We start from the raw sequence: 26,414 nt of genomic DNA, 5'->3' as shown, positions 1-26,414 counted from the left end.
TTTCAACTACTAATTGGCCCAAATGGCAAGTTGCATTTTGAAGAAAGAGTTATAGAACCTAGTTATTATGAAAAATAAAACTATCAGCTTCTTACTGAATTGCTTTTAAGGATTATGAGAAAATAATTAAAAGTAATTGTTAGTCAGCATGAGAGGTCTATTTTGGTGAGCATACAGACATTAGAGTTAAATTATTATTAGCTAAACTGATGGATAATTTGTATATATAGTTTGAGACATACCGTATTTTCCGGCTTATAAGATGACTTTTGAAACAAAAAAAAGTCAACCGAAAATCGGGGTCGTTTTATACGCCGAGTATATCCCCCAAAAATGTTTCAATATGGCACTAAACAAAACAAAAGAAAAATCAGGCCGCAGAGTTTCCAGATCTCTTTCTTGGTGCTTCCAAACAGTACTCAGGAGATCTGGGTGCCACTTCTGGCAAAACCCAGCTAACCGTGTTGGTGGTTCAGTGCTAGGGTCCGAGGATGGGGTGTTGTTTGGTTCATGTACTGGGGGAGATTAACTGACGCCACCAGGGAATTGCCAGAAAAGGAGCCTATGATAAGGGAGCAATCCCTACAAGGCTGCTCGGACCGCCTCTCTAACTCCGCCAATCCAAGCAGGCTTTTTATGCATGCAATGTTCTGGACCCGAATCTACACTGTCAAAAGCCTGCTCAGCTTGGCCAGAGTCAGAGAGGAAGTCTTTTACAGTATAACCTTTGGACCTTTGCTTGTTGTGATCAGCTCACTGTGGTACATACAGTTGCAGCACAGGAGCGTTCTGTCTGATACAGTGAATATAGGCCTAAATCTATGTTTTAACTGCAAAATTAGGGAGCCGTCTTATACGCCCGGTTGTCTCATACACCGGAAAATACGGTAGTTTTTCTCTTAGCTCAGATCACCTTTCACGAAAGTGTTTTTTTTTTATTATTAAACAGATTAAAAAAGCCTAGTTCTTGGCTTTTTACAAATATATAATACTGGTTATAGAACCAGTATTTTAAGTTTAACACAACCAAGTTCTTGGTGCCATGTATAATCATTCTCAACACTGTATATAAAACCCTGCAAATCTGCAAAAACTGCAAAATACACTCTGACAGCTAATGCTCTGAAAACACTTTATTACACAAATTACATTCAGATTCTGAAAATAGTGTTCTAACAGTGTAACCATCTAAAAATAAGACATCCCCCCAACACACCAACCAAAAAAGGAACTTCAAAGAAAAATTTAAATAGAGACTTTGTTTTCTTTTTCTCCTTGCAATATAATGTTAGTGATTTTAAAAAAATAGAAGAAGATTTAGCAGCTTTGTAGTCATGTAGCACAAAGGTTCTCTTTACTGCCACAGGCTGAGAATGCTGACCAGAAAAGGCACCAAAGAAAGACATTGGCAATGGTCGTGCTACAGGGAAAATATGGTGTTCAAGCAGAAAATGGGCTTCTATTTACACCTACCCAAAAGGCTGAACAATGCCAGTGAGCAAACTTCCACCATTAAATTAGTAATGTGATGGAAGAGGACTGTCTCTCTAGTCTATGTTCCTATGAAGACAATGACACTGCAATGACTTTTTAGGAAACTTGTTAACTAGAAACTGAAGCCAACTAAAGCAAAAGTAAAGGAAGTCAAATGTGGACAGTCCCACATAGGCTAGTACAGTTTACAATTAAATACACAAAATGCTAAACGTGCTCAAGGGAGAAGAATCTGGCAACTGAACTGGAGCAGGTTTTCTGCCCTCACTCAAAGCCTGGCTGGCTGCGTTCAGGAGGAGGGCAGAGGGGGCACAGGCAGAGGAGCTGAGTATTCCTCCTCCGATTCACTTCCGTCATCCTCATCTTTCTCTAGGTCACTTCCCTCCGTACTAAGGCGGTCAAATCCTTTCCGACTGTAGCTTTTCCGGCTTGCAAAGAAGTTTCCGAGGTTTAAGCCTCCAGTTCCTTTTCCTACAGGGAGCAAAGAAGGACAGAGAACTGAAGTTAAGATTCACAGACACATTCCTAGTTTCCTTGGCAAGTCTCCTTGTAAATGAGGATGTGAGAGATGGACACAGGACAGGTAATTGTTAAAAAGAAAATGCCACATGGAGAAATTTTGTGGCTGCAGAATAAAGATGAGCCACAGGTTCATTCCGATTAAACAAAACAAAACAAAAACCAACGCAGCTCCTTGGACTGGGTATTTCTGCAGAATCATTTCAGATACTCTCTTCACCTTCTGCTTCTTCCAGGCTCTCTGGAATTGCTATCCCCCAGAGCAACTCTTCATTTCAGTGATTTTATGAAAAGGTCATTTCACTATGACAAGTACTGACATGCTGACAGAAGTGACAGAGAATGTACTGCAGACAAATGAAGCCAGATAAAAGGCAGCAGAAGAGAAGAAGATAAAATTGAATGGCAAGCTGGGGGCTGAGTTGCAGATAATATGCCTTTTGCATTTAACACTGAGGAATGCTAAGCTATACACAGGGAGTTTGTTTAGCTAGCGAGCAAAAACTCTTCTTGCTCTTTAAAAGACAAGACCTAACTGTTGACTTTGAATCAAATGTGGTGAAGGACTCGAAAAGGTGGCAGGCATACCTCTGAGTCTTCCCAGAACTCTTCCTGAATTTGTCTCCAGTTTGTGTTCAGAATCTGCTAGAAAAAGATGCATATTTCAAATATGAGTCCCCATTATCCTCCTCAATTCATGGACTCAGCTTTTAATATAAGGTTATTAATTTATAAAAATGATCAGCAAGGCCTGACTCCTGTCTGCATGGAATTCTAAATAAAAGCATCACTTTCATGGCGATAAAGGCAGGACTCTGCCCATGTCACTAACAGGCTGACTGTATAATCTTGAAAAAATGTCTTCTCAAAGTCTCAATATTCTCTTTTATGAGAAGAGGAATTATTGACAAGCCTTTTCTATCAGAATGACTATTGAGATGGGTAGGTGTAAGGAAGATAACAGTAAACAACCAGTACACATTATTTTAATTAGGATAATATATCTGGAAGCTTTGTTCATCACAACTTAGAAATATTGATCTTAGGTCTTGAGCTTTCTACTAAGGCCACCAAGCTGCAACCCTGAGTGTTTTCAGTCACCAACAGACCCAAGTCTCTCTCCCGATGGTGAGGTCAATCTCCATAAAGGACTTCATCTTCCTCTACCTGTGGCTTCTCTGTACTCTCGGGCTTATTTCCACCTCTTCCTTTGAGCCAAATCAGGCAGAACGTTTTCCAGAGATCTTTGAGGTGGGGCAGCATTCACTCCATGTAGGAGTGATGGCAGCATCATGTAGACAGCTAGCAGGTAGGTGACAGAGATAAGTCGCAAGAGTGGGCATGGAGAGGAAAAGGAAAGATCAGAAGAATCTTTCAAGACTGTTGTTTAAAAGGCAACAAATTATGCTCTCAGTTCTAGAAGCTAGTGGGTGAGCCCTTGTGGGGCTGTGCTTCTCTGTGCCTTGTACTGTCTGCTGTGTGACTGTTATGCAGAAAGAGAGCTGAAGAACTTGAAGGGCCTTTGCAAGTGCTCCTAAAAGCCCTTACAGATATGATCTCTATCATGAAACAATATAAAAAGAGGGAGGAGGTAGATCTACTCTTAGAATTCAATGCTGAGTCATATAGAAAAGCATTGCTTCCAAGTAAAATGTGGTGGAGGACTGGTAGTTTCAGGGCCAGCCTGAATCCTGGCCTCCCCACAACTTTGTTCAATCTCTTTGTGGTTTCTGGACCACACCTGATGACGCTCAGGGGTTACTCCTGGCTAAGAGCTCAGAAATCATCCCTGGCTTGTGGGACCATATGGGACGCCGGGGATCGAACCAAGATCCTTCCTGGATCAGCTGCGTGAAAGGCAAATGCCTTAACACTGAGCTATCACTCTGGCCCCGTGCAATTCCAATATTGTCAGAGTGCGTGTGCTTTGGAGCAAATGAGAGACCTAAATGTCTGCCCAGTCACTCCTATCTCAGCTAATCAACAGCACTCCTCACTACCCTCTGTTACTTTTTTTTTTCTTTTTGAGCTACACCTGGCAGCACTCAGGGATTATTACTCTCTGCTCTGTGCTCAGAAATTATTCCTGGTAGGCTAGGGACCATATGGGATGCCGGGGATTGAACTGGGTCAGCTGTGTGCAAGGCAAACACACTCTGCCTTGCTGCGCTACTGCTCCAGCCCCTCTGCTACTAATTTTATGTGGCATCTGTTTGTTATGTCCTCTACTCTGTGAAGTCCATACAGAAAGTCATTATTCTGACAATGTACCGAGCCCCCTCATCCCAGGAATCTGTGCTGATGTACATGTATAAACAAGGCAACACAAGAATCTTTGTCTCCTCAATTTTCCATCCACCTTCATAAAGACAAATATGTCCATTAATCTTTTTCCCTGCTCTCCAACATTTCATACTCATTCTGAGGCTTAATTGAAGGTCTTTGAAGTAAGAATTGAGTATATTTTTTCAGGGCGTTATCCACTGCTGATAAAAGGAAAACAAAAATGTCCCCTCCAGAACTTATTAATAGAACCCTCCATGTCTTTTCCTGTGTCAGGATTTGCCATTGGCACTGGATCTCTGCCACAGCTGCCTTGTTGTGAAATAACACCAGATGCTCTTGATTGATCAAATAAATGCTGTTTCCCACACTGGCTATAGATTCTATCCCAACAAAGCTGTAGACTGTTTCCTTCAGGATCTAAGATCCAAAGGGCTGCTCTTGGAAACTGAGAATCATGGTGGGGTTATTTATTAATTTGGCTATTCTGAAAGGAACTCAGTTATTGTGTTCCGTACTATAATAACTTGATGAAATAGTGACTGCAAGATTGGAATGTGCTTTATTCAGTTAGAAAAGGTCAATGACCTAAATTATGATTAAAAACTACTAGATAGTTTGATGTGGTAGTTGATTTTCTGAGAAAGCCCAGTTTACATTCTTATGACTTCTCACAGCTTTTTTTTTTTTTAATGATTGTACTGATTTTATTACTTCACTAAGCATCATATCTTAAAAATATGGAACGCTTCACGAATTTGCGTGTCATCCTTGCGCAGGGGCCATGCTAATCTTCTCTGTATCGTTCCAATTTTAGTATATGTGCTGCCGAAGCGAGCACTTCTCACAGCTTTTATTGCTTGTTGCGATAAGCTAACAAGCTAGTAATTCTAACTAATTCTATTATCACTGGTGGTATTGAGCACTTACTAAGGGTCAGGTAGCATGATAATTATGTAGATTACTTCATTTATCGACATTATTTCATTAGATGCTCATACAATCTTTTAAAAAATTAGTTAACTTTTGTTTTGGGGTCACATCCAACAGTGCTAGGGTTTACTTTGGGTTCTGTATGCATTCAGAACTACTCCTGAGAGTGCATGGGAGACCATAGGGATCGAACCCAGGTTGGCCATGTGCAAGGCAAGTGCCCTACCCATCCTTTCCACTATTGTTCCAGCAACAGCTCACACAAACTTGGAAGTATTTTATCTCCATTTTATAGATGAGAAAATTGTGGCTTGGAGAGATTAAGTAACTTGCCCAAGATCATATTGCTAAGTAATAAGAGTGGATGGGTGGAATAAGATTTCAAAATAACTGATTCCTAAGTGCTTGAGTTTGGTTCTCATAGCAAAGATCTTCTGAACCCATTAGCTAATTTATATGGACTTTAACTATAGTTTCACATGGAGATATGAATTGATCTTATATCAGTTGTTCAAAGGCAATAGCCAAGATTATATTCTAACTACTCAAATATCTAAGGCTCCAGAAATATTTGCTATTGTGAGGCCAATTATAAGACAATATTTGGGACAAAGACAATGACGTCTAAAAAGGGAAGGAACATTAAAAAAACACTGAAAAATATCACAACCAAACTTTTGAGTATAATTAGGCCCAACACTCATTCAAAGGTATTTTCCAAGTTCAAGGGGCTCATTTTACTTGCCTCCATAAGCCCTTGATTTTTTCCACCGAATAAATATGACAATGGCCAGCAGGACAACCACCGGAATAACCAGAAGGGTTGTAATGAGAACAACGGGCACTCCCGAGCCTGTCTCTTTGATCAGTTTCTGTTTCTCTTGCATCTTCTGCAATTCTGAGGAGGTGGGTTTGTTCTCCATTTTGGTTTCAACAACTGCCTCGGATTCTTCAGGAAAAGAAGAGTTCACAATATTCATCTGACTTAAATATTCCCAAGACCTGCCACCCTCCCCTCCCCAGTCCAGTCAACAATTGTTCACAAAGAACTTGTGCTTGAATTCAAGACACATAGGGTTCTTGATCCAATATCTAGATCTACCCTACCAGCATGCTATGAGTAATTCTTTGGCTGGTTTTTCCACCTATAAGTTTTTTTTATATGGTTTTCTTGGATTCCACTCTTCATTCCCTCTTTAGTTAAAATTTCACACACAATTCTCCCATTAAAGTTTTTTTTTTGGGGGGTGGGGGGTGGCACATCCAGTGATGCTCAGGGGTTACTCCTGACTATGTGCTAAGAAAATGCCCCAGGCTTGGGGGACTATATGAGATGTTGAGGGATCAAACTGTGGTCTGTCCTTGGTTAGCCATGTGCAAGGCAAATGCCCTACCACTGCACTACTGCTCCGGCCTTCATTAAATTTTTTTAAGTGAAAATTAATAGCAGCGTGGTGTCAGGAATGAACTCTATGCATACTGGAGTTTTAGAAATCTGGGCTCAAATTTTGGGCAAGTTACTTAAAGGATTGGTGCCTTAGTAAGCTCATCTGTAAAACTGTGATAATTTCTATTTCATAAAATTGCTTAGTAGAAATATTTATCATAAAATAGGTACTGGGACTAGAGAGTACCCAGCACATGCCTTGCATGGTAAACTCTGGTTTAACCTGGGGATACTGGATCAATTCCTACTGAATAAAAACCCAAACACTAAGTGTATCTCTAGAAACCCTTGAGAGCATCACTGGGGTGTTCTAGGTACCAGCACTGTAGAACCTGAGCAACATTGTATTCTTGGTCTCCAGCATTGAACTATTGGTCCCTAATTGCCACAGAATTGCTGGAAGGGGCCTCCAGGCCTCCTGAGACTTGCTTAGGACACCTTCCAAAGAAGATATTTGGTATTTGTTTTCTCATATCTTTGTTTTTTGGGTCAGACCTGGAAATGCTCAGGGGTTATTCCTAGCTCTGCCCTCAGGAATTAGTCCTGGTGCACTCAGGGGACCATTTGGGCTGTTGGGGATGGAACCTTGGTTAGTTGCATGCAAGGCAAATGCCCTTCCTGTTTTACTATTGCTCTAGCCCTGGAGTTATGAATTCTGATTCTAGAATTATAAACCAAATAAAAGAATTGTTATCTTTAATTACTTTTTTTTTTGGGGGGGGGGGTTTGGTTTTTGGGTCACACCCGGCGGTGCTCAGGGTTTACTCCTGGCTGTCTGCTCAGAAATAGCTCCTGGCAGGCACGGGGGACCATGTAGGACACCGGGATTCGAACCAATCACCTTTGGTCCTGGATCGGCTGCTTGCAAGGCAAACGCCGCTGTGCTATCTCTCCGGGCCCTTTAATTACTTTTCTATAGTTACTAGATAAATATAAGAGCACACAAATATACCATATACTCTTGCTTTGTTGGTGAAAATAACTTGTAAAATATTCTTTGATATTGGAAACTCTGGTTTGAGAAAATGATGTAATTTAATTTGTAAGTATATGAGCCTACAAACTTAAAATAAATAAGACTGAGTCTTGAGACTCTTGTCTCAGGAAGTGTATATGCATGTTTGTATATGTATAAAAAGAAACTCTAGCATGCAATGCAAAGGCTCATAACATTTCTATAACTTCCCATTCTTGTTGTGCCTTTCTGCCTTAAAATAGAGCACATTATATAGATTCCTGTAGATTCTGATAAAATGACAGTGATAGCTGGCTTCACACAATCAAAAAATCTTTATGTTTACTAAGTGCAGACACAGCTAAGAAGGTCACTGAATGTTTCGATAAGTAATTATTTCTCAAATTACTTAAGATATTATCTGACCAATAATCATATACGTAATTGAAAGATCTCAATATTTTGATTCAATATTCTGAACCAATCTTCTTCAGGATTTCAATTATGTCTGTTGAGCACTTATGGTATGTTGGGTATTTTTCCATTTAATCCTCATTTAATCCAAGTCTATGAATACTATCATTATCGCCCTTTACCAGATGACCTCTTTGCCTACAAATTTAAGGGAGATGATTGCTTCCTTCTTTGTTCACAAATGTAGCTTTTGCCTATTAGGTCCAAATGTAAGCTTTCTAAGTCTCTGTTTCCAAAAAAATATAAGTGTAATGTTTACTCTTCATGATCATGAATTAATTTGACCTTTTCATAACTGCAGGTTTTATATACTGTCCTTTTGTAATTTAAACTGGAAATTAGAATAAATGGCTGTAATAAAAAGTTAAGAGAATAGGTCAATGATATAAAATGATAGTCAAGAACTCACTGTCTTAAAGGACTTGTTTCTATTTTAAAGGACTGACTATAATCAGTTATTACCTAATAATATCTATTGTCTATTAGTGGGCTCATTTATATGATAAACAATGGATGAATTAACTTATATACAGTCTATTTTATAGGGAAGAATTTGGATTAGGCTTCACTGAAGAAAAAACGAATTATGGCTAAAATAGGTGACAGACTAAAAGATCAGTTTAGCAGAAATAGAAAGTGCTGAGAGGAAAACAGGCGACATTGGTAGCAGGAAATATGTACTAGTGCAAGGTGTTGCAAATTGTATAACTGAATCTCAGTCTTGAAGATCTTTTAACTGTTGATCTCATAGTGATTCAATTAAATGAATTATTTATAAAAATAGAGTTGCTGAACGTGAGGACACAAATTGCTAACATAAAAACAGTACATTTTACAAATTTTGAAATTCTTAATGCCCTAGTATATAGTTATCATCTACTAAAAATAGCTAATTATGGAACTGCGACGACTTAAGAAAGAAACCCTATATTGATAGTATTGTAAGCTGTGGCACATAACATAAACTACAAAAGATTAAAAATATAGCTGAGCATTCTAACTTTTGGAAAAACAAATATTTTATATTTTAAAAATACATTCTAGATTAAATTAACTTAAAAATTTTGATATTTGGGCCACATCCAGCAATGCTTAGGACTTATATCCAGCTCTGCACTGAGATCCTCCTGGAGGAGTTTGGAATTATATGTGGTACTGAGCAAGAGGATCGAAACTGGGAGGACTGCATGCAAAGCAAGCAGCCTACTCGCTGTAATAATGATCTGGACCCAGAAGTTCTATGTTTTAAGGATTTTAAAATTAACTTTCTCACACTATTACTTAACTAGTACTATTTTACTAGCTAGTACTATTTTAGTTACTAAAATAACTATTGTTATTTTTCCAAATACTTTATAAGTAGAATAGAAATTCAAAAACTATATTTGTCATCTAAGCTCCTAAGAATTCCATTCAAAGCACAAGATAATCCAAGTTGTCCTTATTTAAATTCTTTTTCCTGTTCTTTTTTTTTTTTTTTGTCACAACCAGCTGTGCTCAGTGTTTAGTCCTGCCTTCGACTCAGTGATCTCTCCTGGTAGGCTCAGGGAACCAAGCAGGGTATTAGGTGTTGAATTCGGGTTGGCCACATGCAAGGCAAATGCTCTTCTTGCTATACTGTATCTCCAGCCCTGAAGTTATTTCTCTTAAATCCTTTTATTAAAAATCCCAGTAATTTGGAGCATCCAGGATGAAGGTGGAATAAAGATGCTTTAATATTAGCCAAAACTCAAAATTGAGGATGAGAACGGCTGCTTTATATGCTATTTTTTTAGATCATAGAAGCTGTGATTTGCGTTCTGTTTAGAATTAAAAAACCTGCAAACAAATTCTTCTAACATCTCAATAGATACTTGTACATACACATTATTTTGAAAAACTGATGTATAACAAGTTTTTTCTTCTATGAAAGCATGTATTTCAAAAGGGAACTCCATTCCTGTGTAGGTTTTCACATCAAAGTAGTTGCATTTGTCTTCCCTAACCGGACAAACTAGGAGCAACACAGAAATGCTCACTTAGTTTACCATGACTGAAGTTTGTAGGTACTATTTAGATTGTGTTCCAGCATCGATGACATAACCCTTTGTTCTTAAAATATACATCTTCTACAATGTACTGTTCTCCATCAGACCCAAGACTTAACAGAACTTCTCTAGACAGTTCTGAAAAGAAACTCTTTTTAGACTTGTTTCTATGGTTTTACCTCTGCAACTTTTATAGTGGAGCAGGAATAAGCTTCATGTCTGCAGTGGCACACAGTCAAATTAGTCTCTTTGAAAATAAAAGTTAGCTCTAATACTTATTATTTAAACAGTCATTGTGATCCTTAGTTATTTTTGTATGTAAAATGGAGGATAACCAAATTATCATCTGGTTGGTGTAAAGATTAAACAATAGTTTCCACATAGCTCCATTATATGTGATCCAGAAAGGTAGCTTTTATGATTAATAATAGATTTTTCCAATATCATATTTCTGGGCACACAGAATTTATGAATAAGTCTATGCATAAAAGCATTAGGGGACCAAGAACATTTTAATATGTAAGTGTAAATGATGACACCACTACTTGTTTTTTATCACCTGGGGAGAGACTCTACAAATTGCAAACAATTGCTATTTATTTATTTTATAGTATTATCTTACCCCTTTCAACCTTGAGCCGGCTTATATTTTCTTATCTGCCTATAAAAAATAACTAAACTCCCTCTTGGTTCTTGCTTCTTTTCATTTCTTTCAACCTGCTTTTTTGAGAAAGGAAAACAAGGAAGCCTAAGGTTAAGTGTGAATATCTCTGAGAATCATTTGTAAAGCAACTAATCATGGAATGACTTAACTACTCAAACATTAGGGACACTTCTAGTGAATTCTTAACTATACACTGCCATGTTGAAATCCTGCAGGTATAGAAAATACACAAATCTAAATTGATTTTAGAAAAGGGAGAAAAATAATTTGACTAGGATTCTAAATGAGCACACTGGTTATTACCCATTTCTGATAATATATACCAATGGTATTCTTATTTGTATATATTATATATTTGTTCTTTTTTTCTCTACCTTCTCCCTCTCTCTTGCTTCCTCTTTCTCTTCTCTCCCTCTTTTTCTTCTTCTCCCTCTTCCTCTCTAGGCAGTAAGTCTTTTGAAATCAGGCAGTTTTATTTTTCTAAGCCCTGCTACAATATTAGTGAATTCTAGGATCTGTTCTAAACTAACCCCCCCCCCTTAAGAAAAAAGTCTTTTCCAATGTACTAAATGGTATTTTTCAACTTGTGAGCTTGAGGCTAATGATTTATTTTTTTGAATGTCTGATCCACTGATTTTAGATTTCTTATATCCTCAGACTCCTGTCACTAGAATATCAGTGATCTGGACTCACTGACATTCTATTGATCAGAAAAGCAGTGGTAATATGCAGACTTAAAGGCTCACTACATAGCATAAATAATATCAAATTTTTACTATATTATATTATTTTTGGCTTGATAATGTTTAAATACAAGAAAAAAATCAACATTATATACACAAATAGCTCTGAGTTTCAAGTCAAAGGAAAAATGTGACTAACCTTTAATTTCTTGGACATCAATGCCTGCCTTTTTAACCGACCGATGTTCCATTTCTGTAATATAACACAGCAAGAAGAAAAAAATTATTATTGTTATTTGATAGTTTTTCTAATCAGTGGAAGATACTTACTTAATATTCAAATAACATTCATAGTATAGAAGAGATTAATCTAAACCATGAATTAGATATTAGGTTCACTAATCTTAGGGAAAGTTTAAATAATATTTCTCAGGTTTTCATATTAGAATATTTTCATAAAGCAGAGTTCACAATGTCATACTCTTTTTGAAATATCGAGTAGTTATATTTTCACATGGACATCTTAGACTGATTACTAGTTTTTCCATTTGCTCGATTACTGTCTTCTGGCTCACAAATGGACTGGTAATGAAATAATATAAGCAAATATAGGAGTCAAATCTTTAGCCCCTGATGGCAATCTTATTGTTCCAAATGTAACAGTTTCTCTATGTTTTCTATGGTTGCATTTTGTACTGTCCAACCCTTTCTCTGTGCTTGTCAATCAGAGGCAACTTGAATATATCAAAACCACTGAGAAGTCTTCCTAAAATCATCTTTCTTTTATACCCTTGTAAGCCCTGAGTGGGTTCACATGCATTTTGGAAAGCTTCCCCAGAGCTCATAGCTATAATGCAGTGAGTAAGTTGTTTTTCTTGCATGCAACCAACCAGAGTTTGATCTCTGACACCCCTTATGGTACCTTATGCCTTCCATGAGTGATTCCTGAGTGAAGAAGAAACTTGACCATACTTTCCTTTGCCATTACTTGTACTGTACTCCGGATGATTTATATAATAGTATTTATCATCTTCATCATGTCCACATCAAGTCCATATTCAATATATTTTAATGTAAAACTTCCCTGTTGCTTACTAATATTGCAAATTTAACATAATTTTTTCTTAGTCTCATTTTCTCCCACTCTTTGGGTCCTGTCACATTTATTTTTATTTATGTAAGCAACATATATGTAAGGTAACTTTATTATTTTAACCATTTATTGTTATACAGTTTAGCAGCATAAGCAATTAATATTGCTGCACAACCAATAAGATAGATGAGTTTTTTATTTTATAATATTATTATTATTATTATTTTAGTTTTTCGGACCACAGCCGTTTGATGCTCAGGGGTTACTCCTGGCTAAGTGCTCAGAAATTGCCCCAGGCTTGGGGGGACCATATGGGATGCGGGGGGATCGAAATGCGGTCCTTCCTTAGCTAGCGCTTGCAAGGCAGACACCTTACCTCTAGCGCCACCTCACTGGCCCCGATTTTACAATATTATTGGCTACAGTTCCCAAGCTACATATTATATCCCCAAGTTTTGTTTTATAAATTAAATTATACTTCTTTTTTTTTTTTGGTGTTTTTTGGGGGCCACACCCATTTGATGCTTGCTAAGTGCTCAGAAATTGCCCCTGGCTTGGGGAGACCATATGGGACACTGGGGGATGAACCACAATCTTTCCTTGGCTAGCGCTTGCAAGGCAGACACCTTACCTCTAGCACCACCTCGCCGGCCCCTAAATTTTACTTCTTGATCTTTCATTTATCCATTTTATCATCTCCCACTACCTTTTCTTCTGGCAGCAAAGCAGTTTATCTTTGGCTTTATGAGTTTGTTTTATTTTGCCTGCCTGCTAATTTAGCACTTTAGATTCTACCTATAACTGAAATCACATCTTATTTGTGTTTATCTGTATGATTTGTTTCATTAAATAGAATACCCTCTAGGTCCATTGATAATGTCAAAAATGTCAAAGCTTCATTTTTCCTTATGTATACATACATTTTCCATTATGTATACACATGTGTGTACCCATACATGCACACACATACATGCTCATATATTCTCTAGCTATTCATCTGTGACTAAATCTCGCCATATTTGAAAACATTTTAGACATTGATGTTTATGGTCCACTAAGCATTTTGTGCTCTTCACTTAGAAAACATACACAGTATACTATGGTAACAGAAATAAAACTATATTTTAAGAGTTAGAAATAAATTTCACTTTGCAATTAAAAAAATCCCAGACTACCTGACTTGATCCTGACACACAAGCCCTTCAATATCCAGACATACTTGAAGTCACATGAAAAGAAAAGTTTAGTATATTTTGAACAAACTGAATCTAAAAGGGACAATGCCTCCTGCTCTCTCTTTGGAATAATCTACGTCTGAGAGATGCTGGAATTCGTAGGTGCTCAGAAACTACTACAAGATAAAAAGCCATGATGAGAGACACTCCCACTGCTTGTTAAGCTCTCTCCTCTCTTTGGAACTAAGCTGGAAGTAACATTGACTTTCAATAGAACAGACGTTACTTCAGGCACCAAGAATTTCCTGTGGGATATCTGTGGAAAAACAGGCATAACAAAACATTTTTTCTTCACTTAAAAATTAATTTCATTCTTAAGTACCAAACAGGACTTGTAACAAAAGCCAACTAGCTAAACCTTGATTTTTTTCCACTCCTAGCAAAAGAAAAAAATAAAAGAGAGAGAGAAGAGCTGCTATTTTTTTTTATATTTTTACACAATGAGACAGAAAATATGGCCAAGAAGGCAATAAAAACCATACTTTCGGTTGATGTAAACTTCCACACGGTGTTGGTGTGTGCGTCGCCGACATACACGGTTCCGTCTTCAGAGGCAACAATGTCATGAGGCATGTCAAAGTGCTGCCAAGATAAGAAGTATGCATTAGAGAGCTGTGCTGACACATGAATTTTTCATGAAAAAGCAGAAAAACAAAACAGAATAAAGAACTAAAATAACCCACATGATCCTCACACACACAAAAAAAACCTCACAAAAAAAAAGTTTTTCTTTATTTTTCATTATAATAAAAATGTTTATTTCGACCAAAGTGGACTACATATCTTTCACAGTAATATTTTAGGTACATATTATTAACATTGCATCAGGGGAATTCCCATCACCCAAACTGTCCTCCCTCCACCCCCTTTCCCAGCTTGCATCCCATATTCCCCTCCTTACCCCCCCCCCCCCGTGCTGGTAGTATAAGTGGTCCCCTCTGTGTCTAGCTTGCTGTAGATTGGGTATCGATTCTTTTGTCATTGGCTTTGGATTTGATGTTTAAGTCCGATCATTTTTATTACTACTTAGTGATCATACAACTGTTTGGTCTTGGTACCCTCCATTATTTCCCCCTCAATTTGAGAGGCGGAACAAGAAGTCTTTCTTTTTTAATTTTTTGATTTAGTTGCTGTGATTTACAATACTGTCCATTATCAAGTTTCAGGCATACAACATTCCAAGTCCAGTCCACCATTAGTGTCACTTCTTCTACTAGTGTCCCCAGGTTATCCTGCCCCCAACCTGCCTCCTTTACGGGCACATTTTTCAGTCTGGTTGTTAACATTTGGATTAGATACATACATATATCACACCTCTACCCCACAGCTGTGTCTGAGGTCCCTGGCCACTGACCATTATCTCTTGTCCTCTCTTATTTCCCACTTAATATTTTTCCTTTCCTGTCCTCACTTCTATAATCAACAGCTCAAGGTAATTTAAACATTCTCCATTTGTGTGTGGGTTTTTCTTTTCTGAGGGGGAGTGTTTTTATGTCACACCCAGCAGTGTCCCAAGAGGCTATGAGTGCAGGGATCACTTCTGGCAGTGTTTATGGGACCATATGTCGTAGCCAAGGATCAAACCCTGGTTGCGTGCAAGAAAAGCAACCTACTTTCTGTACTATTGTTCCAGTCTAGCTATCCCCATTAGTTATTTGATTTTCTTGTTCTATTATTCTATATTCTACATATAAGTACAATTTATCTAGTGTTTATTATTGTTCTTCTGGTTTCATATGATATCTTCAAGATTTATCCAAGTTATGGTAAATTGCATGATTCCTTCAAATCATGAAGAATCTATTGAAAACAACTCTCTAGGGCAAGGAAAATCACTCCTAGTCGCACCCGGGGCATGGAACCTGGTCATGCTAACTTACGCCTTGGGAATTGCTGAGAAGCTTCACCAGTGACCTTCAATCTTTAAGAAAGTCAATACCTACAAATAAATTGCGTTTATTTACTTGCTATTACACGATTTATCATTTTATATCGATTTCCCCCTCAAGCTTCTACTTTTTAATTTGTTTGGGGACTCACACCTGACTGTGCCTGGTCCTTTTCTTGGCTCTATTTTCAGGGGTCACTCCTGGTAGGGCTGAGGGAGGTGCATATGTAACATTTCTTTTGTGGAGGGTCAGTGCTGGGATTAAATCTAGTCCTAATCCATGCAGAGCAAGCACCCTATCACTGTGCCACATGTCTATTTTACTTGGACATCTAATTTTAAAATTTATTTTCTTGCTTATTTATGAAGTACTGGGAATAGAGCTCAAGTCTGCTGCATGCAAGGAAGGCATGTATTTGACCATGTAATTTCTGGCACACTTCAACTTTTCATCATTATTAAAATTTGTTTATTTTGATGAAAACAAGTCAAAATAGATTAGGTATGCATGCATATTATTCTGTTTGCTAAACTCAATAGGCACTATTTTATAAGATAGGTGCATATATTGTAGCCAAGATTCAGGCATTCTCAATTTCTCTAAAATACTGGTGAAAAGAGAGGCAACAAGGCTTTTTTATTCTGAAGTCCAGGTTGGTAATATTTTCAGTCATCAAAGCAAACAAATTAAACATTATCTCCAAGTCCTTCCTGGGTGTCACTATGTCTTTTCTCATGACCTACTTCCACTTCAAATCTTGACTATCAGTCTTAACAGGAATATAGAAGAATCTCTTTGTGACATTCTGGGGCTCACTAAGCTACCAAATACTGGAAGGGTAGTCTCCAAATGCTGTGGCTGCCACTTCCATCTGCCCACTTAAGCCTGCAAGTGCCAGTTGGCTGGCTTTGGGTGATTTTTTTTTCACCTTTGAGGCCAACTGCCTGAATACAGTTCTCAAAAACAAAGCAGTGAGGATAAATGAAGGAGCATTATCCGTGACATGGACTTATCAGCTGGCACTGTTCCTTTTGGACTTTGCTGAGTACTAAGGACACTAATCAGCAAACCACTATTCTTAGCTCACTTTAGAAGGAACCAAACACATGCTTCAGAGATACCACTTTGAAAATCAGCAGCAGTTTGTCACACTGAAAAGAAGAGATGGCCTACCATGGAAGCCTGTTCCTTCATACCATCAAATGAGCTGTGACAAATGACATGAGAAGGACCAGAAAGGCAGAAATCAAGACACTGCCTTTTTGAAATGGTACAAGCTTGTCTTAAGTATTTGCCTTTTTTTTTTTTTTTTGAGTTCAGTTAATGGTGGTAACAGACTTGCACATTACAGGCAGTTCCTGTTCTAGCTTCAAATATGTTCATAGCAACTGCTTTGAGAACATATGGCTGGAAGGCGCTTTGTGTTTTCTGTCAAATATTAAAATAGGTTGGGCAATAAAGAAGTGGGGATGTGTGAGGGACTTGATGCTAAAGAAATCACAGTGTGTTTTCAACTCAAGGCTTACAGGAACAACAACCCTCTATCTGTTTTCTCAAAATGGTCCTGGAAGCTACAACTTCTGCTGAAATACTCTAGGGCCATATGGAGGAGTTCAGGAAAAGGCTTTTTGGGGAGGGAGGAATGAATCCAGGCTCTCTCCTTCTATTGCAGTCTGATGTCCACGACCGTGATTTGTTAAGTGAACTATTCTACAGCTCTATAATCCATTTGAAGCAGAAACTATGTTGTCACACTTCAGGATTAAGCGTTGAGTGGGTTAAAAGGTCTTCAAACCGGGACTCGTCAACTTTTCTTTTGTGGCACTCCTCTCTAACAGAATTTAAAAAATGATAAAATAATTCTGGAGGCCGGAGAGATAGCATAGAGGTAAAGTGTTTGCCTTGCATGCAGAAAGTCGGCGGTTCGAATCCCGACATCCCATATGGTCCCCTGAACCTGCCAAGAGCGATTTCTGAGCGCAGAGCCAGGAGTAACCCCAGAGTGCTGTTGGGTGTGACCCAAAAGTCAAAAAAAAAAATCTGGGACATTTTCTTAGATATATACCAGCCTCAAAAGCTTATATTTTGTCATAAAATTAATAAGAAATTTATGTTCATCACATCAGAACCACATCTGCTTTAATGCAAAATGTTCAAACTTAAAATTATCTATAAAATCAAAAAATTCTAAGGAATTTCACCAAGTTTATTTTATGGCTTAATTTATCCTTTGGCATTACAGTATACACCACAGATGATCTAATTTAGCTTCAGAAATCTATACAATTGAAGCTCTAGCTGTCATATTTTTGTGTAACTTTAGAGGATAAAATACATTTACATGATCCTCCCACTTAAATAGTATAGTTTTAGTCCATCATGAAAGTTGAAAAACATCGCATGAATTCGAACTTATTCTTCTTTCCTTTTTCTTTCTTTTTTTTATTATATATAACTTTTATTTTGACCATATTGGCTTACATATCTTTCACAGTAGTATTTTAGGTACATACTAACATTGAATCAGGGGAATTTCCATCACAAAATTTGTCCTTATTTCCTACCCCCATTCTTTTTTTGGGGGGGGTTGGTGATGGTGAAATGGTAGAGTGGGAGAGGGATATGGAAGCTAACTAACAAAGACAAAAATAAAATGGAAGTTGGAAGAATGTGTGAGAAAGCAGATTATAAGGATTGCAGTGATTCCTGTTACAATGCAGGGAATTTGAAGGGCCGTGTTGTGGCATTTGCCTCTATAGCTATCGACACGGTAATGCAAAACCTGACTTAGAAGGAAGAGTGTCTTCTGAAATTGGCGCAACATATTCCTTCCCTCACCAAACTGAAACTGTGCAATGACTGCCTAATAACTGCCTAAATGAAAATTCTGGGTAGTCATACATTAATTTTATTTCACAGTCAACACAGAACACAATTCTATGTTTTGTTGTATTATCAAGTTTTGTCTCTTGAAAGAAAAAGCAAACTTTACTTTGGTGACAAACCTCTTTCCCAGTTTGTTGTTTTTTGTTTGTTTGTTTGTTTGTTTGTTTTGGTTTGGTTTGGTTTTGGTTTTTCAGGCCACACCCATTTGATGCTCAGGGGTTATTCCTGGCTAAGTGCTCAGAAATCGCCCCTGGCTTGGGGGGACCATATGGGACGCGGGGGGATTGAACCGTGGTCCTTCCTTGGCTAGAGCTTGCAAGGCAGACACCTTACCTCTAGCGCCACCTTGCCGGCACCCAGTTTGCTATTTTGACCCATGTGTTATAGCTCACTCACTGTGGTTATCTGATGAATGTTGATGGTTGGACCCAGTTCTTTATGAAATTGTTTTTTTTTTTGGTTTTTGGGCCACACCTGATGACGCTCAGGGGTTACTCCTGGATATGCACTCAGAAATCTCTCCTGACTTGGGGATACCATATGGGATCATATGTGACACCAGGGGATCAAACTGCAGTCCCTTCTAGGCAAGTGCCAGCAAGGCAGACGCCTTACTGCTCCATGCCACCGCTGCAGCCTGTCTTTATAAAATTTTAATTCAGAACTGTTAAGTTGTATGAGCATATGGCTTATGTAGAATCTTGTCTCTTGTGAATAACTTGGTTTTGATTTCTTTTTATCTTCTTTATGTATTTATTTATTTACTGGTGGTGCTGAGAAACAAACTTGGAAGTAAGTGCTCCACTACTGAACTATGTCATCCCGGACCTAGTTTTGATTTCTAATTATATATTTGAATTAAAATTTAACATGGGCATGGCACACTATCATTAAATGAAGACAACATTGTGCTAATACAAAGTGGAGAATTGATTAAAAAAAAAGTTAAGTTTCTCTATCATAAAAATTGAGTAAATTCACAAGGGGGGGGCCTAAAAGTGGTATTTAGATAATCAATAAAAATCTGAAACAGAGTAGGAGAGAGAGTACAGGGCTTAAGTGCTTGCATAGCATATTGGTTCTATCATTGGCACTGTAAATGAGCACCAAGCCAGGATATAAGCCATTAGGTGTGGTGCCCCAAATGAGAAAACAACAAATAAATATAATCTTAAAGATAATTTAAGTAAGTTACATATTATCAGTGTAAGAAAATTATTTCTGAAGTACTGCTATGATTTGATGTTTGATTGACTTGTTGGCTTTTAGATAAAATAATTTAGTGTAAAGTCAGTTGTAAAGGAATAGAAGTTTCCCTCACTAAAAGAAATTTGTTATGAAAATCATTATTTCAGATAAAGTTTGTATCAACTTAGAACTTGTAATTTTTGCTCAAATTCATATTTAGGAGAAACTGTGTCCTGTTATGTTCACCATTAATCTTTAGCTTCTAGTCCAACACAGAACAGATACTTAGGATTTCTGAACACATTTTGATCAACATGAGACTAGCAGTCATATACTAACTAAAAGATTTCTAAAACAGAGGACTTATTAGTTAAAAAAAAAAACCTAGATGCTCAAATGGTGGTGGATTTGGTGTTGGAACGCTGAATGCCACAAAACTCAGTTATCAACGATTTTATAAATCAAAAGACCCCCAAATTAAAAAAATTAAAATTAAAAAATTAAAAAAAGTATTTCCTGTCTTAAAGAATATTTTTAGAGCTATGTATATGGAGATAAACTTTAATGATATATAATCACTGTTTCTTGATTTAAGAATGCCAATGGATTTCTATATGCTTTTAAAAGTAACTTATTTCCAGCATGTCTAAATTTTAAAAATTTTCTAAAGAATATGCACCACAAGCATATTCAGATGGGATATGTAAACTATCTGATCATAACTGTCAATGATAATAGAGAAAAAGTAAATTGAGGGGACAGAGAACTATGTGGATACTTATCTAGAACCACTGTCTTTTTAAATTTTTTGTCCACACCATAAATTATTCTAGGCTTACTTATGGTTAAGTACTTAGAAATAACTCCTAACAGGGCTTAGGGTGGGGTGCCAGAGATCAAACCCTGGTTGGTCATATGCTAGGCATGTGTTTTACTCCCATATTATCTCTCTGGTCCCTTGATCTATAGACAATGTATCTGTAAAAAGCTCTTTGCTCTTTAAGAGTAAACAGGAGGACCAGAAAGATAGCACAGGACTGACCTAGGTTTAATCCCCAGCATCCCATATGGTCCCCGAGCCTGCCAGGAGCAATTTTTAGCACAAAACCAGGAGTAACTCCTGAGTGCTTCCATGTGTGTGGCCCAAAAACAAAACAAAAAAAAAACAAAACAAACAAAAAAAAGTGAACAACATTAAACTACTTGTGAAGTTGAATTTAGTTTTCAGTTTCTTATCCTAAATCTTAGTAGTTAAATAAATTCCCAAAGTGCTATTTTTAAGTTGTGTTGCTCAATATAGTCAAGGCATACAAAAAATGTTAAGATTTCTATTGAATCTATGAGAACTATACAAGATAGTTTAACATATTGTGGAATATTATTTACTTGAGTAAACTCAGGAAGACTTTTTTTTGGGGGGGTGTATCATCCACTATGAAATTGAATCTGCCATTATAGGCAAAGTCTACAAAGAATATTAGAATTGCACACAGTGCTTTTGCATTTAAACAATGAGTCTAAGAATGAACAGGGTATTTATTTTAAATAAAACAGTAATTGCATCAATTCAGTTAAGAAAATCATCAAATCACCTTAAAGTTTAAAAGATATTCAAATACAAACTGAGTTCTGAGACTTGTGTTTTAACTTTATGTTCAATAGAATTGAAAAGTAGTCAAAACATATTTGAATACCTTGCGCACTGGCTTGAAGACATCAATAATTTCCCCACTGGTAAAGTTCATCACAAATCCTTGTACAGGCTCATGGTCCCCAAAGTAAGGTTTCCCATTCACCGCAAAGAGCATACCTATGACAACAAATCCAGTTACTCTTTCAAAAAAAAATATGAGTAGGACTGCCCATTAAATACCTGCATATATATTACACAAGTGATAAATGTAAGGTCAAACCAGTCCATAGTAACTGGAAATAAAAGAAAAATAAAATACCATTGATATATAGTTCTTAATGAGTAATAATGTCAGAGGCAGACAGATTAGGGGACTACACTTTTTGTAATAAATAAGTCTGGAACATCATGATTCAAAAGCAATGGCTCTAAATGCATTTAGAAAGCAGGAATATATACATATATAAATACAGATAAAGGTGTGAATATAGGTGGCATGTACAGTTAAGAATATAGAGAAAATCTGTTTCATGTGCATAATAAAAAGTTTTTAAATTATCATTTTAGGATATCAGATTCATAAATACATATATCTGCTATTGATACAGGAGAATAAAAGAGAATATGCAAAAAAGGGAATAAAAGAAATATGAAAAAAGCAAACATACAATAAAATACCACAAAAATAATCTAATTTTTAAATATAAATTTGGAAATGTGAGATGTGTTGTATATTTCAAATTATCCAGAACATATTTTTTGGGGGGGCCACCCAGTGATACTCAGGGGTTATTCCTGGCTATGCACTCAGAAATCGCTCCTGGCTTGGGGGAACATATGGGATGCTGAGGGATCAAACCACAGTCCGTCCTAGGCCAGCGTGTGCAAGAGATGCCTTACACTCTGCACCACCACTCTGGCCCCAAAACATATTTTTTGATTGCAGAAACTTGAATATGTTCTTTATATTGATTTCATGAGTATGCTGTGTAGTAAAATGCTTACTAGTAAAGTTTATCCAAAATAATGTTAACTGTGATGTTTTAGTTAACTAAACACATGACTGGAGTAAATATCATGTCTCTAGCGAATAAAAACACATTAAAGATATAAAACATTAAACTGTTGATGATATTTTTAACTTCCCTTAAGGATTTCAGATGTACTATTTTAGCATAGCTAACTAAAACAAAACAAAACAAAACAAAACAAAACATAGACCCCCAAATAACTGTAGTGCTGAAGAGAAACTTCCAATTATAATGAACTTGGTCTTATTTTAATTTTGACTTAAATCAGATTTCTACTCATTTATCCTAACGAATTTCTCATATATATTTTGTTCACTATGAATTTTATTTTCCTCTTTATTAAGTTATTGGTCTTAACAAATTTATTCTTCCAACAGAAGGTAAAAACCAATTTGAGAGCTTCACAGCCACTGACCTTATGAATATTTTATTATCTGTTTGTTACATATTCGTAGTTAAGTCAAACTTGTTCCTTATCTAGTTATCTAAGTTTCTTTATTTCATACCCTAAACCAACTACGTATTACTTGGGAGGATAGTGATCAAAGGCCTCTTTAAAAGCCTAAGCAATACAAACATTATAATTTTTTCTATCATAATAAATACTACATTAATGTGATCTAGGCATAATAATAAAATATATCCCCCAAATTTTTATGTAGTTTTTTAGAAATCTGTTTCTATCTTCTTTTGTTTGTTTGTTTTGTTTTGTTTTTGGGCCACACCTGGTGGCACTCAGGGGTTATTCCTGGCTCTGCACTTAGAAATCACTCCTGGTAGGCATGGGGGACCATACAGGATGCTGGGGATTGAATCCAGGTAGACTGTGTGTAAGGCAAATGCCCTACCCACTGTGGTGTATCAGTCTGGCACCCTAGAAACCTATTTCCAATTCTATAGTGTTCACTACTTGAAAAACAAGTCACTTTGAAATTTGAATTAAGCAGATTATTTTATACATTTGTATTGCTTTGGGATCTTTGTACATTTGTATTTCTTACCTTATTTCTTCAAAACTGAAGGAATATATTATGACTTTTATTGGTTATTTCTCCTGACCTTTAGGAATAAGTCCCACTTACATACATTTTTAACTTTACAGTTTCCCATTCTTAAAAATGAAAATGGATAGTATTTTTAGTACTGACTTTATGAGATATAAAGTCATTACACCATTTACTGATTTTTGAAGAGCTATATTAATTACTGCATAACAAAAGAAGATAATCATAACTCAGGAAAAATCAAAATCAATATTTAGAGATTTTTTAACTTATTGTAAACAATAAAACTGATCTGAATACAGTATTTTTGTATAAAGACTGGGTACTGCACTTAAAGTAATTTATAATACATGAACAGTCTTAAAATGTTTTCAAATTTGATAAATCAGACTTTTTAATCCTATAACAGAAATATGCAAAAGAGTATAGAAAGATGAAACAAATGAAACTTATGATATGACAAAATAGAAAATTAAACTCAAATACCTGGTATATATGAAATCGCAAACACATTTCTTCCAAATGCTGCATGCTTAATCTCACGTACAAATTCCTTGGTGTCAGTTTTAAAACACTGGATCCGACCATTTTCCCTGTCTGCTACACAGAGAAGGCCCAAATGAGGCACAAGGGCCAAGCTGTGAGGGACGTAGAACTGGCCTGTTTCAGGATGGCTCCCTGAAGATGCTACAGAGCAAAGAGAAACCCAGAAGATAGTTTGTAAAGTTCCCCAAGGGCCAACTCTCAATTTTTCCAATTTTCCAAATACATGACAAAAACCCACTACATATCTATCTGAAATCAAAAGAAAAACAGATAAAGCAATTTATTACCTGATTCTACTTTGCTTGAGTATTTGGTCTACACCTGGCAGTGCTCAGGGGTGACTCCTGAGGGGTATAATGGGTCATATGTGATGTCTTATCCACTGATTTATCTCTGACCTTTATGTTTTGGGGGTGGTTTTGGGGGTGGTTATTTCACAATATTTATTTTACAAAAATACATTATAAATTTTCCTTATATTTTGGACATTATTTATTTATGTATTTATTTAGGCCAGACCAGGCAGCGCTCAGGGGTTACTCCTAACTCTATGTTTAAAGATTACTCCTGGTGGTGCTCAGAGGACCATATGGAATATCAGGGAGTGAATCTAGGTTGACTGTGTTTAAGGCAAACACCCTACCTGTTGTAGTATCTTTCTCATCCCTTGAATAACATTTTCTCATAAAAGCATTCTTCTTCCACTTACAAGAGTTGAGTAGTATGTGTCTTTGTGTGTATTTGTCTGTTGTATAGTGCCAATGTGTGGTTGTACAGTGTGTATGAGCCTTAGGGTAACTATGTGCAAACATTCTAAATGCAGAGGACAATCATATCCTGAGGGATATGTGATAGGTAATCAATCTATCATTTCTAGTGATACAGGGGCTAAAAAAATTCAAGAGTCTTAGGTGGTACCTTCTCCCCACTGTGTGACATATTTTCCATTGGGCGAAAACTGCACGATGCGACTGTTGCAGTAACCATCTGCTACATAGACAGCGCCAGTGTCTGGATCCACAGCCACATCGGTGGGTTGACAGAAGTGATTCTGGTCATTTCCTGGCTGCATGCTCCTTCCCAGGATTAACAGAGGCCCTTCTTGACTGTTTGGGTCCAGCTTGAAGACCTTTTACAAAGGTTAAAGTAAAACTTTACCCATAAAGCATGGTTAATATGGACATACAGGAGAATTATGGCATTTTCCAAATTGATGAGGGTAGATATTCCTGGAGAATATGACTAAAAGAAGACACATTTTAGCATTTGATTGACTTGAGAGCATTAGACCTGGTTTGTGTACTTAAATGAGGCCTTTGAAGATGAAGAAATCTCACTGTGTCATGGATGGAGATGTTCTATTCCACTTATTCTCTTGCATCTTTCCTCTCAGTGGTCCTCAAACTATGGCCCGCGGGCCACATATTGTATTTGTATCTGTTTTGTTTCTTCATTGCAAAATAAGATATATGCAGTGTGCATAAGAATTCGTTCATAAGTTTTGTTTTTACTATAGTCAGACCCTCCAATGGTCTGAGGGACAGTGAACTGGCCCCTTGTTTAAAAAGTTTGAGGACCCCTGGATACCATATAGTACTTTCCTGATAATTCACTAGCAAAAATATTCACCAACACCATGGCTGAATATTTTTTCTTTTTTTTGGTTTTTGGGTCACACCTGGCAGCACTCAGGGGTTACTCCTGGCTTAATGATCAGAAATCGCTCCTGGCAGGCTCAAGGGACTATATGGGATGCCGGGATTTGAACCACTGTCCTTCTGCATGCAAGGCAAACACCTTACCTCCATGCTATCTCTCCGACCCCCAAGGCTAAATATTCTTGCATCTTTGTCTTAGAGTTGTGTAAGAACTTTTTTTTTTCCCCTTCTATTTTTCTAGATTTTTCCACTTATTTACAACACAGGTAACTCACTGTGAACTTATCTTTCAACTTTGTCTTCTTAGAGCTGTGTAGGGACAGTTTTTTTTCTTTTGCCTTTTTTTCCCTAGCCTTTTCCACTTATTTTATTACAGGTAACCCACAGTGAATTTATCTTTCAAAAAATTTGAATGACTATTCTATACTGAAAAAGAATGTATTTGACAGAGGGAGCAAATTTGATTTGATAATCATAGAACGTACTTGTTTGATAACTTGCCTTGATATACAGAAGATTGAGGTGGGTTAGGAAAGACCACAAGCACAAATTAACAAACAGAATTAAGAGTTTGGAATAGAGGACAGAAAAGCATATGTGGCTAACCAAGAAGGAAGGCTGGCAGGGAATCCCCCGAGACTTGATAAAAATGATGCTGCACTCTGGCTCTCAGCCTGATTGACAAGAGTAATTTGATCATTTCCATATTAGCTTTCTCTAGCACTGAATTTTAAGACACATTTCTGACAGGGCTGTTGCAGTTTCTTGTTAT

The 26,414-nt window shown here is 37.0% G+C and overlaps 1 protein-coding gene and 1 non-coding gene across 7 annotated transcripts in view; both read right to left on the bottom strand.

Annotated features, from left to right (window-relative positions):
• Positions 1-1,113: 1,113 nt before the first annotated feature.
• Positions 1,114-26,414, bottom strand: part of PAM (peptidylglycine alpha-amidating monooxygenase) — a 190,889-nt gene continuing 165,588 nt past the window's right edge. For 2 of the 6 annotated variants that reach the window (XM_049769116.1, XM_049769120.1), the window contains 8 exons: positions 24,903-25,113; positions 23,925-24,125; positions 21,465-21,580; positions 14,290-14,389; positions 11,679-11,732; positions 5,975-6,178; positions 2,602-2,658; positions 1,114-1,965 (listed from right to left, as the gene is read on the bottom strand). In XM_049769116.1, coding sequence (XP_049625073.1) covers positions 1,784-1,965; positions 2,602-2,658; positions 5,975-6,178; positions 11,679-11,732; positions 14,290-14,389; positions 21,465-21,580; positions 23,925-24,125; positions 24,903-25,113 — 1,125 coding nt within the window. In that variant the 3' untranslated portion in view covers positions 1,114-1,783. The remainder of the gene's footprint in view (positions 1,966-2,601; positions 2,659-5,974; positions 6,179-11,678; positions 11,733-14,289; positions 14,390-21,464; positions 21,581-23,924; positions 24,126-24,902; positions 25,114-26,414) is intronic. The other 4 variants (XM_049769118.1, XM_049769121.1, XM_049769119.1 and 1 more) reach the window with 2 other exon arrangements.
• LOC126003018 (U6 spliceosomal RNA) lies at positions 5,031-5,137 on the bottom strand. The gene has a single exon (XR_007493563.1). It is a non-coding gene; the product is annotated as a U6 spliceosomal RNA (small nuclear RNA).

The sequence above is a fragment of the Suncus etruscus genome, chromosome 2, assembly GCF_024139225.1.
Source record: "Suncus etruscus isolate mSunEtr1 chromosome 2, mSunEtr1.pri.cur, whole genome shotgun sequence".
Lineage (NCBI taxonomy): Eukaryota > Metazoa > Chordata > Mammalia > Eulipotyphla > Soricidae > Suncus > Suncus etruscus.
The sequence above is the reverse complement of the archived record's forward strand: the minus strand, read 5'-3'. Positions and strand labels throughout refer to the sequence as shown.